Raw genomic sequence first — 14,712 nt, forward strand, 5'->3', positions numbered from 1 at the left:
CCCTGTGAAGCAGGGCCGAGCAGCAATTAGTCAATGAGCTCAGGCCCTGTGAAGCAGGGGCGAGCAGCAAATAGTTCAGTAGGCGTATAGGCCCAGGCCCTTACCTAGGTGAGGGGGAAAACTGCCTCCCGTGAGTGGGGTGGCAGGGGGGACACAGGCCTGCCCACTCCACTGTGTCCCAGCCCGGGGTCCTAGCAGTGGCTATCACTGCCGCTGGTCAGTGGGGTCCTGACCGCAACACACTGACATCGGGACCTCTGCTTCTGTAGCCTGACAGGGGTCGGCTACCCCCGGGCTACTGTCCATATCCCCCTCAGGGCCTACCTCGTCGGTCGCACCGGATCCAGGCCAGTCTAACTGCATAGGCTCCTCAGGACCAGGGCTTGGTGGCAGGTCCGGCAGCTCCTCCGGGAAGTCAGACCCGGCGTGGTCAGGTGGCTCCGCCGGGTAGCAACAGGGACGGGGAAGCTCCGGCGGCTCCTCTTCGTACCGGGCGCGGGGGAGTTCCAGCGGCCCCTCTGGGTACTGGTCACGGGGAAGCTCCGGGGGTTCCTCGTCGTACCGGGCGCGAGGAAGCTCCGGCCAGTCAGGGCAGCTGCCTCGGGCCCCGGAGGGTTCCCAGTCAGGAGCTCCCGCCGGCACGTCTGCTCCCGGCGGTGGCTGGGCTCTGACTGAGCTCTGGCTGCCGGCTTTTCTACTTCCTGTCCCGCCTCTTGACTTCTGGGGGGCGGGGACAGGTGGTGGTAGCTCCGCCCACTTGGGTGTCTGGGAGGGAGCTCCCTCTGCTGGGCAGGAGGGGAGCCACACCGACTCACTACCCCCCCCCCCTTAAGTCTGGCTCCCGCCTGTCGGGGCCAGGCTCTTCCATCCCCCCAATACGGGACAGGAAGTCCACGTTGACATGGTCCTTGCCAGCCCGATGCAGGATGGTAAAAGCATATGGCTGCAAGGCCAAGTACCAACGCATGATGCGGACATTATTGTCCTTCATCCGCATCAGCCACCTGAGGGGGGCACGGTCTGTGACCAGGGTGAAGGGCGCCCCCAAGAGGTAGAAGCGGAGGGCTTTGCAAGCCCATTTGACAGCGAGCGCCTCCTTTTCTACCACCGAGTAGTTCCTTTCTCGGGGGAACAGTTTGCGACTCAGGTATAGCACGGGGGTCCTGCCCATCCGCCTCCTGGGACAGGACCGCCCCCAGCCCTACCTCGGAGGCATCTGTCTGTAGGACGAACCCTCGATGGAAGTCCGGGCTGTACAGGACCGGCTCCCGGCAGAGGCATCTCTGGAGGCTCCGGAAGGCTGTCTCGCACTCCGGGGTCCACTTCACCTGTCGGGGACTGTCCTTCATTAGCACCCCGGAGTCAGAGCCGAGTGGCATCCCAGAGTAAACGGCCTGAGCTCGGTCCCTGCTTCGGCTGCGGGAAAATGGGACACCTCCAGCGGGATTGCCCCGACATGGACTGCAGCTACGGGCAAGTTTGGGCGGGGCACAAGCAGGCCCGGCCGGCCCTGAACCCCAAGCTCACGGTCCCAGCGGTCGTTGGGGGCCGGACCATCAAGGCCTTGATCGACTCCGGCTGTGGCCAGACGCTAGTCCGGCAGAACCTGGGACCCCAGGCGGACCCCCGCTTACAGCCGATTCATTTGCAGTGCATCCACGGGGATGTCCGGCCTTATCCCAGCGCCCGAGTTTCCCTGACGATCGCGGGGGTCACCCAGAGCTTGACAGTTGGCCTAGCCCCCCGCCTAGCTTACCCCGTTATCCTCGGTCGGGACTGGCCCGCCTTCGAAGAAGTCCTTCGAGCCACGCCGGCCTTAGAAGCGGAACCCTGGGAGCCCCTGCCCGAGCCCACCAGGGACGTCACGGAGGATGAGGCAGAAGCTACAGACGTAGCAGAGAGACGGCCAGAGCCCACCCGTGAACCCCGCCTCTACACCAACTTCTGCCGGGACCAACGGGCAGACCCCACGCTCAGCCGCTGTTACGAGCAACTCACGGCGGGTGGATGGGGCAGTCCTTGATCCCCAGCGAGCTGCCCAATGGCCACACTTCGAACTACGCCGGGACCGCCTCTACCGGATGGACCAGGATCCCCGCACCCGGGAACCGCAGACTCAGCTGCTAGTTCCCCAGTGTCACCGGCGGGCCGTAATGAAATTAGCCCATGATGTGCCGGCCGCCGGGCACCCGGGACAGGAAAAGACCCTGGCGCGGATCCTGGGACGATTCTTCTGGCCGGGGAGCTATCAAGACGTCAAGAAGTATTGCGGCTCATGCCCGGAGCGCCAGCTCGCTGCTCCGCCGGGGGTGCCTCGAGCGCCCCTGGTCCCGATGCCCCTGGTGGAGATACCCTTTGAAAGGGTTGCCATGGACCTCGTGGGGCCCCTACCGAAAAGTGCGACCGGATTCCAGTACGTTCTGGTACTTGTGGACTACGCCACCCGGTTTCCCGAGGCCATCCCACTGCGAAGCACTACGGCCCGGGCTATTGCCGGGGAGTTAGTAAAGATCTTCGCGAGAGTAGGGCTCCCTAGGGAAATTTTAACGGACCAAGGGACCAACTTCAGCTGGGTTGGTAGGCTTCGTCGGATCCCCGGGGTTCCTTGGCGAGGGCCCGTTAGTCCAGTTCGGGGGGCTGCTTCCAGACACCGGGCCCGAGACTCCGGGTGTGAGCTAAGCCCGCGGCCTGAGTGCCGCGCCTCGCTCGGGGTGTTCCCCTTTTTCTCCATGCGGGCGGCTTCAGGCCTTGCGCTGGGACGTGGAAGGGTGGGGCCCATCGCAGTCTCGGCGGCGAGGAAGTCCTCCATGAGCGACACAGCTGCAGCAAGCATCGCCGGCTGGTGGCGGAGCACCCCGGCCCTTCCTCGGGAGGGCAGGGTGTGGATAAATTGTTCTAAGACGACCTGCTCGGTTACTTCCTCCGCCATCCGGACGTCAGGCTGTAGCCACCGTCGGCAGGCCTCCTTTAACGTCTGGGCCACTGCCCGCGGCCGAGCGCCCTGTGAATAGCTCTGGTTCTGGAATCGTTGTCTGAAAGTCTCGGGGCTGACGTCCAGCGCGTATAATATCGCGGCTTTTACTCGGTCATAGTCCCGGGCGTCCTCCGTCGCTAGGCCGCGATAAGCCGTCTGGGCTGACCCGGTCAAATATGGGGCTAACAGCGTAGCCCACTGGTCTCGGGTCCACCCTGCGACGAGGGCCACGCGCTCGAAGGTGACCAGGAAGGCCTTGGGATCATCGTCCGGGCCCATCTTGGTCAATCGGAGGGGGGCCGCTATCCGGGGTGGCCCCGTCCCCTCACCGGCGGGTCCCTCCGCGGGGCGATGGAGTGTAACCAGCAGCTGTTGCATCTGGTTCCCCAGCTGCTGTAGCAACTGCTGCTGTTGTTCCAGCTGGGCCGCATGCAGCTCCTGTTGTAGCCGGAGGTGGGCGGCATCCCGCTGTTGCTGTTGCTCGCGTTGGGCAGCCTGCTGCTGCTGCTGCTGCTGCAATTGAGTGGCCTGCTGCCGCTCTTGACTCTCCACGTGCAGCTGGATTAAACGCTCCATATCCATTCCAGTCTGGGGAGGGGTAGGCAATCACCGCTCCCCTTCCTAGCCCTTTCTCACAGGGCAGGAGTTCGTCTCCTCAGAGAAGGCACCAGTGTAATCGGTTGCGCCGGGGCTCGACCCTCCTGTCGGCAGGAGGGGAGCCACACCGACTCGCTCCTTGTCTCCTCTAGCTGGCTGAGCGACAGGAAACAGTATTAGAACGCTCAGGCCCTTCGGTACAGGGGCTGAGCGGCAGTGCAGAACAATAAGCTCAGGCCCTTGGCTGCAGGGATTGAGCAGCAAACAGTCACTAAGCTCAGGCCCTGTGAAGCAGGGGAGAGCAGCAATTAGTCAATGAGCTCCAGCCCTTTGAAGCAGGGGAGCAGCAATTAGTCAATGAGCTCAGGCCCTCTGAAGCAGGGGTGAGCAGCAATTAGTCAATGCGCTCCAGCCCTGTGAAGCAGGGGTGAGCAGCAAATAGTCAATGAGCTCAGGCTTCCGGGGGGCGGGGACAGGTGGTGGTAGCTCTGCCCACTTGGGTGTCTGGGAGGAAGCTCCCTCTGCTGGGCATGTGGGGAGCCACACCGACTCACTGCACTGCCATACACCAAAGCTATTCTACATATAACAAATCAGAGAGTCACTGCTGCGATCTCTTATTTTTGCAAGTCTTGTAACATTTGGAACTGCTGTAACTACAACAGACACTTTCAGAGCTGATACAGAGATGGCCCTGCAGTGGAATCAAAGAGCTATTCTTTGTGGTTCACTTACCTATATATCTGAAGATACAGCTGGTGTAATTGACAGCAGGAATCAGAGAGGAAAGGAATAAATTCCTGCAAAAGCCAACAATTTTGAATGGTATTTTCAAAATGAAATAACGATTAAATATATTTTTCTTCTGCTTACTTGAATTTATTTGTGAAATGCTTTATTATGAAGTCTAATTTTTAAAAGTTGTAGCCTGCTCTGATGCATAGTGCAAAAGAAATGCAAAATGCGCAACACATGACAAATTATCAAGTAAAATTATCATGTGTTTCTCCTCTTTAGGAAGCTAAATTAATAAGCTAAGGGTTTTCTTAATCTTCTTTTACAGGAGCAATAACCACAGTCAATCACAAACAAACAAAAATGCACTCTTCACATATTTTAAAGACTATTGATTCTATCCCATGCATAAACAAAAAGATAACTGACATTAACACAACAGACAAGCTGATTATATACCTCATTATCTACTCTGCATTTGTTATTGCTATTTGGTGTGTTACTAAAATGGGTACCAAGAGGTTAAAATAAGAATATCAGAAGAAAGAGGTGGGGGGAGAAGGAAAGGACAGAGAGAAAGAGTAGGAAAGAGGAAAGTGGTTTTCTGTAGTTATCCCTAGGTAAGTGATAGGAGCTTGCAGAAAATCCCAGGAGAAAAAGAGTCCAGCCAGATTATTTATTTTTAAATCTCCTGCTCACATTTGCTTTAAGAGGGAGTTTAAGGTCTTTTTTAAGAGCAATGGAACACCAGAACTCACACATTCAGAGACAGCCTTACACCTTTTTCTGTGTAACAATTTTTCTCCACCCATCTCCATATGTAACTGATTCCTGTTCACCATTATTACACTGCTGCACAAGACTAGCCAGAGGATTTGTGGGGAGAGTTAGGAAGGGGATTCTCTTGGCTACATCCCAAACTTAACTAACCTATTTTATAAAAAGATGTTGGACAGTGATTGAGATCTTCAGGTATCACCCCACCTCCAGCCTCCTGCTGCAGAAATGGAATCCAACTATTTGTGCTGGTGATATGGACAGTTGCCAACATCTAGACAAATGTTGCAATGGGCAGTTGTTCAAGTAAGTTGAGGGTCGAGATCACTAGGCCCCAAAGCCACTGGTGAACCTGTTTCTCTCTCACACCGTCACGGAAATTATGGCACAACAGTTAAATGGCTTGACCAAAGCCAAAGACTCAGAGACAGGGCTTGAATGAAGGAATCCTTTATTCTCAGTCCTGTACTTAATCCATTAGAACAGTGGTTTTCAACCTTTTTTCATTTGCAGACCCCTAAACATTTTTGAATGGAGACATGGACCCACTTTCGAAATCTTAGACATAGTCTGTGGACCCCCATGGGTCTGCGGGCAACAGGTTGAAAACCACTGCACCAGACCATACTGCCTCTCATGCTATCAAATTCATCCTCCTAGTGGCAAATCAAGAGACAACAGGTCATAATGAGCACTATTCCACAGACCCTACTCTACTCTGTCTAGGCTCCTACACTGCACCCATCACCATGGTTTCTGAGTGCACTAATGCCGCAGTGTTCTGACAAATGCCAAGGAACTCAGAGACAGAACAACTCTAATCCTATTGTGACTATTTATTGAAGCACAGAAGGGATACAGGATGTGTCAACAAGGTGACAGAATCTAATCCAACAATATCAGTGGAATTTCAATTCAGACCCTTGGGGAACATTTAAATCATAATATTGTATTTAGAATTTATTTCCTTAACACATTATAAAAAAGATCTAAGAGTGTTTCACTTTCTAAGACAAGGCTTATAACTTTTTCCACTGAGAATGCATTACTAGTTGAACTTTAGTGGGAATCAGGACCCCACCTCCCATAGGCACTTTTGAAAAGCCTAGCTTTAAACAAGTTATAAAACAGTACACTTGCGATACACAACAGCAACCTTCAAAGTATTAAAACATACTTGATTATGAACTTCCATGTGTTGGCATGAAGGGCATGGTCCATGTTGGAAATGATAGAGCAGATCTCCAGCACAGTGTGGATCACTGCAGAGGGAACAGTAAGAGCAAACAAACACTGAATTTAAATGGACCTGTATATGCAATGCCTGAAAAAAAACCAAACACAGCTGTCACATCACTGCATTTGCAAAACCCCTTCCAGTTCTCGAAAACTGACCAATTATCAGGTGCTGAACGCCCTTAACTCCCACTGAAGGCAACAGGAATTGAGGGTGCTCAACGTCTAGCAGGAAGTGCTCTGCATTTTGGGGGATCAGGCCCACCGTCTGTAGACAACGGGGGGCTGGGCAGGATAAAGAAACATCTTTCATATACACACCTGACACCATATCTACAATACTGTCCTCAGCAGAAGCGGATTCCATAGAGATCATATCAAGCAGCTCCATAAGCTGCTTTTGAAGAGAATAGGTCTCTTTAAACAGAGATTGGAGGAGGCCAGAAATCAAGTGCAGGCACCCACTGTACAGTGACTCGCTGTCCTGTAGGAAATGTGGGATTAGGGAGAGTTAGAAAATGTCTGAGAATCAAGACTTGATGTTGCTTCTGCTGAAATCAATGAGATTTTTGTTACAAATGTCAGTGGGCGCAGAATCAAGGAATACAAAATCTACTTCAACTCACACAACCAGCAAGAGCTGTAGACTTTAAATAACCATCTGTGGTTACTATGCATGAACTACAAAATCCTACTCACTTAGGGCCTGATCCAAAGACCAGTCAATTAGCAAGAGTCTTTCTACTGATTTAACTGAACTTTGGATCAGACCCTTGATGCATGACTCTAAAATCAGATTTCTACCAAAATCTAGGACCATACTTCATGATAAACATAGTTGTATCCCAAAAGTTTCCCAGTACTTTAAAGTGTTTCTTAATAACAGATTGCCTACTGGAGGAGAAGTCCTTAGCGAGGTCTCACTGTGTAATCTGGCTCCATAAGTATTTAAAGGTTCTAATAAGCAAGGAAGACAAGCTCAAAAGGGAAATTGATGCCAGTAGGATGGATGACAAATTATTACGTCTTCTGATACTGGCACTGCTTACAGCAGGAAAGGTTTCAAGCACAACAATCAGTTTTCCTCCATCTGCAGGTGCTGTAAAATGTGACACCAACATGTTTTTATACATAACGCAAAGTATTTAATCCCAATCACAAATCTGCCTTGAAATTTGCACTGAATCATAGGGTTAATATTAACACATCCATAATCACTTACACCTCTGCAAACCCACTGAAGACAATGGGCTTGCACGGGTGTCAATGAGGGCCTAATTAGTTAAACAACTTATTGGGCACAATACAGGAGTAACCAGGCGAAGTGTAATGGCCTGTGGTATACAGATCAGACTAGATAATCTAATGATCCCTTCTCATTTTACAGTATGAATTTCACCAGAACCACCTTTATTATTGGTAATAATGCACAAGATGGAAATAACTGAGCTTGGCTTTCAGAGGCCACGCTGAGTTTGCAGAGCTGGCAGTTGGAAAAGCCATCGTCATACTTGTAAACTGAGCACATTTGATCCAGTATTGAGACAACAAATATGGAAAGCCACAAAAGTAACTTTTCAAAGCAAAATCACATCTCAAAGGATTTTTTTTAAATGCTCTATAACTAGATCTAGAATAGTTTTTTCTCCTGTTAATCCAGAGACCTACCTTGCAATGCATAAATGTGTTTTTGATTACATATAGAATGGAAGAGGGAAGGCTACGGATACTCTCTAGAGGCACAGGCTCCTGCAGGGTACAGATATGTCGCACACAACCCGTCAGAGTTTCCAGCAGCTGCACCATAGTCTGCAAGTGAGATCATCATCACTGAAGGCACAATCTATAACAATACACTGCAGCGGTTAATTCAAAAGCAAAAATTGTAAAGCAGCTCTTCCCTTGTGCATTTGGCTAAACTGTTCTCTGTCTTTTAGGACATTAGCAAACGGAAAAGTATTAGGAAGCCAGAAAGATGAATGAAGCTCTGTAAAAAAGACAGCAGCAGTTTCAGACCACAGCTTTTCTGTGATGTCATATTCTCTTTACATGAGAATCATGTTTGTATTGTCTGCTGCTTATCAGCTATTTATTATTTCAAGATTGACAGTATCAACTAACAGAGCTTTCAAAGCACAGTTATACCCTAAAAAGTGATTATGAAAAAAATGGCACCTTCCTAAATACTGGCTCTGCTCCTTGAGAGCATTTAGAACAACATCTGCTTGCTTTTTTTTCTTTTTTTACTACTAATTATTCCTGTTAGCACTGCTGACCCAATCCAGATCTTGGAGAAAAAAATTGATTCTATTTTGGCTTACACATGATCTATCAAATTTTTAACTCAAATCCAATTGCAGGCTAAATTTTAGCCTCAGTTACACTTTTATAACAATAATTAATACAATGGAACTGCATGTGTGTCATGAAGGGCAGAATCTGGCCAGCAGAATCTTTATGACTGATGATGGAATATCATATAGAGTCAATGACAGATAAACATGAAACCTCACAATGCAACATGATGAAAATCAAGACTAACAATCTAAAGCCCCAATCCTGAAAGTATTTATACACATGCTGAACTACCCTTTATCAACAGAAATATATGGACACTGCCTGACATATTCAAACTAGTTGCACTATGACAAATCCAGAATGGAATTTTACATTCAGCTGTTACTGGCACAAACACTTCACAAATCTCTCCACGGTTTTGGTAAAAAACATATAATCACCTAACCACTGCTCTTACAGCTCATTTCAATAGACTTACCTGTAAAACATTCCTCACCGCTTTGCATAATTCTGTGTTCTGGCTGGTTAGTCCTTTGGCTTGACTAGATAATTCATACAACAAATCATCAAATAATTGTATTGCCTGTCAGAATAAAGCAAATTAAAATAAAACTGGTATTATTAGACTCCAACATATGCCCAGTATAAAACCAGGGCACCCATCATACATCCACTTTTATCTTTGGTATGGAGGTGTGGAATGCAGACACTTATGCTTCATAGCCTAGCTGTTTGAAGCAAGAAGTATTGCATGTCAGAACCTGCAGTTTCCATAGGTCACACTTCTATTTAAGATGAGGGCAGATATCATGCATTCTGTAATTACACAGAAATGAGTCTCTCTACAGTTAGTTTAAAGGAGCTTCCCATTTAACCTCCAACTCCAACTTTAACCAATATTCACATTACTACAAATTTTATATAAAAATTACATCATACCCTAGCACAGACTTTTCTTAAGTTTGGTTCAAATCAATCATTTTGGTGATAGAGAGTTTTGTTTTGTTTTAAAGGCAGTTTATTATTCTGAAAAGGTTTGGAGGTCATGCCATTTTGAAGATTTGTTTTTCTTTTGGTTGGTCTTGATGCCTTAGCATTGTTAGTCATGGAATTAGAAAGATATAAGCAGTTCTTTCCAAGCAGATATAGAACTTTGCATCGCTGATGTGGTGAAATTACAAAGGTTTAGGATATGCACATTATGAACCAGTTTCTTTCTATGCTCTGAAAATCTGTTGAGGATGATTAATATTGGAGTAGGAACTGACCAGGCGCCCGTACAGACTTCCTGTTGTCTACAAGCAAGGGTTCTAGGAAATTAAACCCCTACAGACAATGGGAGCTAGGCAACCCCTATTGTAGTCTCTTCTATTCCATTTAAAATGTGAATATTTAATTTAAGAATTTCAGTATAGCTATAATAAAAAGGGAGTATTTCATGTTGTCAGGACTGACCATATCCTAGGTTAATTTGGCCTTATAGATTATTTGCTAAAAATACTTTGGTCTTGGGCCTTGCAATTTATTTAGCCAAAGAAGCACCCTCAAATTATAATAATAATCATAATAATGTAATTCTGCAGTTGCTTATCGTCTGTTTTAATAGGTCAATTTTTCTCAAAACAGGCTTTTAAAATTCACTTTATTATTGACTCCATCATACATAACATCATTGGCCCACTCTTCCAGCCATTGAAACCAACAATAAAAATCACAGGAGCAGGACTCAGGATATAAAATCATGAGATCATTTTAGAGTGAAAGGGAACGTATTTCAAACATTAGCTTGATTTCAAAACAAGAATTCTATCATACAAACTACTACAGACCTTGTAGTTGTCTGTTACAGCTCCATTTTGTTTCTTACAGCTGTCCCCTTACTCCATTTTGTCTTTGTTCTCCTCCTGTGGCCGCCCTTCCCTGGCTGTTAAGTTGTTTACCAGGGCCTCTGCCCTTCTCAAAAGGAGGGCCCCTTAAGTTGTTTAACATGAGCCATTACCCTTCTCAAAGGGATGGCCACTTGTGCTAAGTGGGACCACTGCCCTGTTCAAAGGGTTAGTCCTGTTATCACCTTGTTAAACCTGGGTTTGGTGTAGGGTAGGCAATGTCCAGAGCTGCAAGACCTATTGTGTTTTTTAAGATCCTGGGCATGAGTCATAGACCTCATGTGCTTTTGAGTCACCTATTGCACAGGACTCTGTCTAGACTTGCCTCTGTGGTTACCTGCAGTTTTTTCCCTGCCTGTAAGAAGGGGAACCAATCAGAGTTACTGGCGGGAAGCTGCCTGAGTCTGTCCTTATAACCAGACATTTTCTGATCAAACTGCAGAAAGATTCCTGCATTGCTGCCTGGTCTGATCAGCCAGGGGTTCTGGGGGTTCCTTTCTCCGCTCTCGTTTTATTTTTGAGCGTACCCCCGTTTTTAAACTCCCTTCCCACGAACAATGAATTTTGCCTGGAGATCTCCTGATTATTGTGAACGAATTGAGTCCTCTCTGCATCCTCTGCTGCTGCCTTGGGGGCTGGTAAGAATCCCTCTGTGAAACTTTCTATACTTTTATTTTATTATTTTAGCTGCTGGCTCTGTCTCCCCAGCACACAGACTCAAGCTAAACCTTGGTCTGTGTCTTAAAACCTCTCTTAAACTCTAAAAAATAAGTTTGTGCCACTGCTAAGCTCTGCTCCTGTGGGCTTTGCCTCGGGCTCACTGCTTTCAGCTGTATCCACTGCTGCAGCCACCATCCCTTAGCTTCCTTGGGGGCTGCCTTGGGAGCTGTATTCTGGGCACATACTATTCTGCCCTCTGTAACTTCCCCATAGCATAAGGTGCACCATAGGTTTTGTTTTTTCTTTCTTAGTTTGATAAGTCATAGTTTGTTAAGATTGTAAAGCTTGTAAGTCTCACCTGCCTTGCTATAGTTCGTTGTTTTGTTGCTCCATATAGCTGCTTGTTATAGTTTGCTTAGAATTGTGATATTTGTTGTTTTGCCTAGTCATTGGTTAAGATAGATTTAAAAAGCCATTGCCTGGTTGTATTCTATATCTGTTTTGTTACTTTGTATAAGCTGATTGTCATTTTATATACGTTTGATTAAGTTAGTAGATAAGGTTTTTGCTGCTTTTTCCCCCACATCTGCATCACCCTCTGAACTTCCCAAACCCCTTGCTGCTTAAACTTACAGCCTGTTTGTTCTCTGTGTCTTCCTAGCCTGCTTGTTCTCTGTGTGTCTGTGCTCCTACTGTCAAACTTCAATTGTATTGCTGAAGTCTAGCACAAAACCCCATTGGTTACTTTTTCCTCTCTGATACACCTCACATTCTACATTTACACCACTGTGACACATTTTACCTAAAATTGTTTGTTATTTAACATTTTTCCATAACTGTTAGTTGGTTATATGCTGCTGTGACACACCTTTTTACATAGAAATTGTTAGCTACCTGTTACTTTTATACTTCAGTGTTAATTGTTTACCAACTGTATTGTACCCCACTGTATTGTACCCCACTATTGAAACCCTCTATACTGTTCACCAAAAGAAACCACTCCCCAATTGTCTACCTTAATAAACCCCATACCCCTCACTATTGAATTTTCCCTGTTTTTGCATTTTATTAATAAAGTTTATTTTGCACCCCACCAGTGCAGTAATTGTTCCCCAAGATCCCATATACCTGCTGGCAGGGACAGTAGTAACCAGGTTTTTAGTATTGTATTGATGTTTGATTCTTCACATTACGGAAGACATCATACCTTGGGTAACACTTTTGAGAAAAAGGTTTGCTCTAATTCTGAAAGGTTGATATGAGGCAGAAACATTTCAGTCAGAATCTTCAGCACTATATTTACTGAATATACAGAATCTACAGCAAAATATTTGCAGTAAAGGAGAACACCATAAAATGATCAAAAACATACCACTACCGCTATAATAAAAATACTTGCAACTGCACAAGTATTCTTTCTGATGGTAAAAGGGGATAGTGACCCTAACAAATAAAATTGATAGCCTGAGAGGAAGGGAAGGAAGGAAGGAATCCCACCCCCATAACAATGCCCATTTGGAGAGGTGCATGAATGTAGGGATCTTTACCTTCCCAGGAAGCAACAGTCTGATATACAGCACTATATAATATAGATAGGATACCAGGCCACATTGACTAGAACAGAGGTGGGCAAACTACGGCCCGCCGGCCACATCCGGCCCACAGGACCCTCCTGCCCGGCCCCTGAGCTCCTGCCCCGGGAGGCTAGCACCTCCCCTGATGTTCCCTCCCCCGCAGTCTCAGCTTGTTCCACCGCGGGCACAATGCTCTGGGCATGGGGGGGCTGCGAGCTTCTGGAGCAGCGCAGCTGCAGAGCCCGGCCTAACCCAGTGCTCTACACTGTGCGGTGCTGACGGCGTGGCTGGCTCCAGCCAGGCAGCGCAGCTGTAGTGCCGCCAGCCACCGGTGCTCCAGGAAGCGGTAAGGGGACAGGGAGCAAGGGGGTTGGATAGAGGGCTGGGGAGTTTGTGGGGGCAGGGGTCAGGGCAGTAAGAGGGCAGGGAACAGGGGATTGAATGGGGGTAGGGGTCCTGGGGGGGGGCAGTCAGGAATGAGAAGAGGGGTTGGATGGGGCGGTGGGGGACAGTCAGGGGCAGGGATTCCAGAGGCAGTCAAGGGACAGGGAGAAGGGATGGTTGGATGGGGCAGGGGTTCCTGGGGGGCTGTCAGGAATGAGAGGGGGGACTGGAAGGGCCGGCGGGGGCAGTCAGGGGCAGAGGGTCTGGGGGCAGTCAGAGGACAGGGGGCGGATGGGACAGGAGTCCTGGGGGGGAGGGGCGGATAGGAGGTGGGGGCCGGACCACAACTCCCTCCCCTAACTGGCCCTCCATGCAATTTCTGAAACCTGATGCGGCCCTCAGGCCAAAAAGTTTGCCCATGCCTGGCTTAGAACCACTTCCATGCTGATGACAAATTGTGATACCAGTGTACAAATGAGACAGAAAGTGAAAAGAGATTCTATTTTTAATAAATACCCTAGCAATTATCAATGGCCCAAAAGGAAAAACAAGATCTTCATACACACATATGAATCTATTTCTCTTTTTGTTTTTAAGTTGTTCAGAATGTCTGTGATTATTGAAGACTGTCTTATAACATTATCTTCCTTGGTTTTGTAAAAGTATTTGTAATTAACACAGGGACTACAGTACAATAATTGTAATACAAAACGACTTATAGGGAAGAGGCACTGTAACACCAAATAAAGTTATAACTTACGAATACGCTCGGTTCAGTCGTCAGAATTTTGATACACCGAGTAAAAATGTTAAAGAAAAGAAACCCAAATATGTACAGACTAATCCTACTATGGAAGTTGCTACGACTCCAGTTCTGCAAACACTTAAAAGGATGTGGTAAATCAACGGCACTATTTCCATAGTAGCATCCACCATGTGTTTAAATGCTTGCAAGATTAGGACCAATATAAATGTAACTATATACACACATATCTTATTCAAAGTGAATTAGTGCAAAAAAAAGTTACTTAACTACTTTAATCAAATACAAAAATGAATAGAATGTTGTTTATAATTTTGAATTATTCCTACTTTCCAATGTATTCCAGTAACAGCACTCTCTATCCTACTGTTAATCAGATTGTCTACATAAAAGATAGCATGCAGTGTAGTTGTACTCGTGTAATGTTTCCAGGATATTAGAGAGACAAGGCAGGTGAGGTAATATCTTTATTGGACCAACTCCTGTTGGAGACAAGCTTTTGAGTCACAGGTTCTTCAGGTCTGATAAAGGAACTCCCAGCAGCAAAAACACCCTATAGCCCCTGTGGGTGAACACTTTTCACAAAGCGTTCACTCTGTCTGCTGACTTATGTCCTCATTCTCAAAAGAAACCTGCACAATGCTTTCAAAAAATCAGGGACCCAAGAGAGAGACTGTGGATTTACAATTTATTACAACAATCTGTAACCTATAAACCCCCTCTTTTGTCCTATGACTGCAGAAGAGTAAACAAGCCACTCTACCTTGAATGGTCCCTTACAATATGTGCTAACTACTTATGCTGAACAATCTGTTCCACCTTGCATTT

General features: G+C 47.1%; 1 protein-coding gene across 1 annotated transcript in view; it reads right to left on the reverse strand.

Annotated features, from left to right (window-relative positions):
* The window catches only part of LOC120370657 (uncharacterized protein C1orf112-like), a 17,534-nt gene extending 4,667 nt beyond the window's left edge, over nucleotides 1-12,867 (reverse strand). Inside the window, exons 1-6 of the mRNA XM_039485701.1 lie at nucleotides 12,371-12,867; nucleotides 9,096-9,200; nucleotides 7,988-8,128; nucleotides 6,641-6,803; nucleotides 6,261-6,345; nucleotides 4,307-4,371 (exon numbers count right to left, since the gene is read on the reverse strand). Of these exons, the coding sequence (XP_039341635.1) occupies nucleotides 4,307-4,371; nucleotides 6,261-6,345; nucleotides 6,641-6,803; nucleotides 7,988-8,128; nucleotides 9,096-9,200; nucleotides 12,371-12,436 (625 nt within the window). The 5' untranslated portion in view covers nucleotides 12,437-12,867. The remainder of the gene's footprint in view (nucleotides 1-4,306; nucleotides 4,372-6,260; nucleotides 6,346-6,640; nucleotides 6,804-7,987; nucleotides 8,129-9,095; nucleotides 9,201-12,370) is intronic.
* Nucleotides 12,868-14,712: the final 1,845 nt, after the last annotated feature.

The sequence above is a fragment of the Mauremys reevesii genome, linkage group 8 (genome assembly GCF_016161935.1).
Source record: "Mauremys reevesii isolate NIE-2019 linkage group 8, ASM1616193v1, whole genome shotgun sequence".
NCBI lineage: Eukaryota > Metazoa > Chordata > Testudines > Geoemydidae > Mauremys > Mauremys reevesii.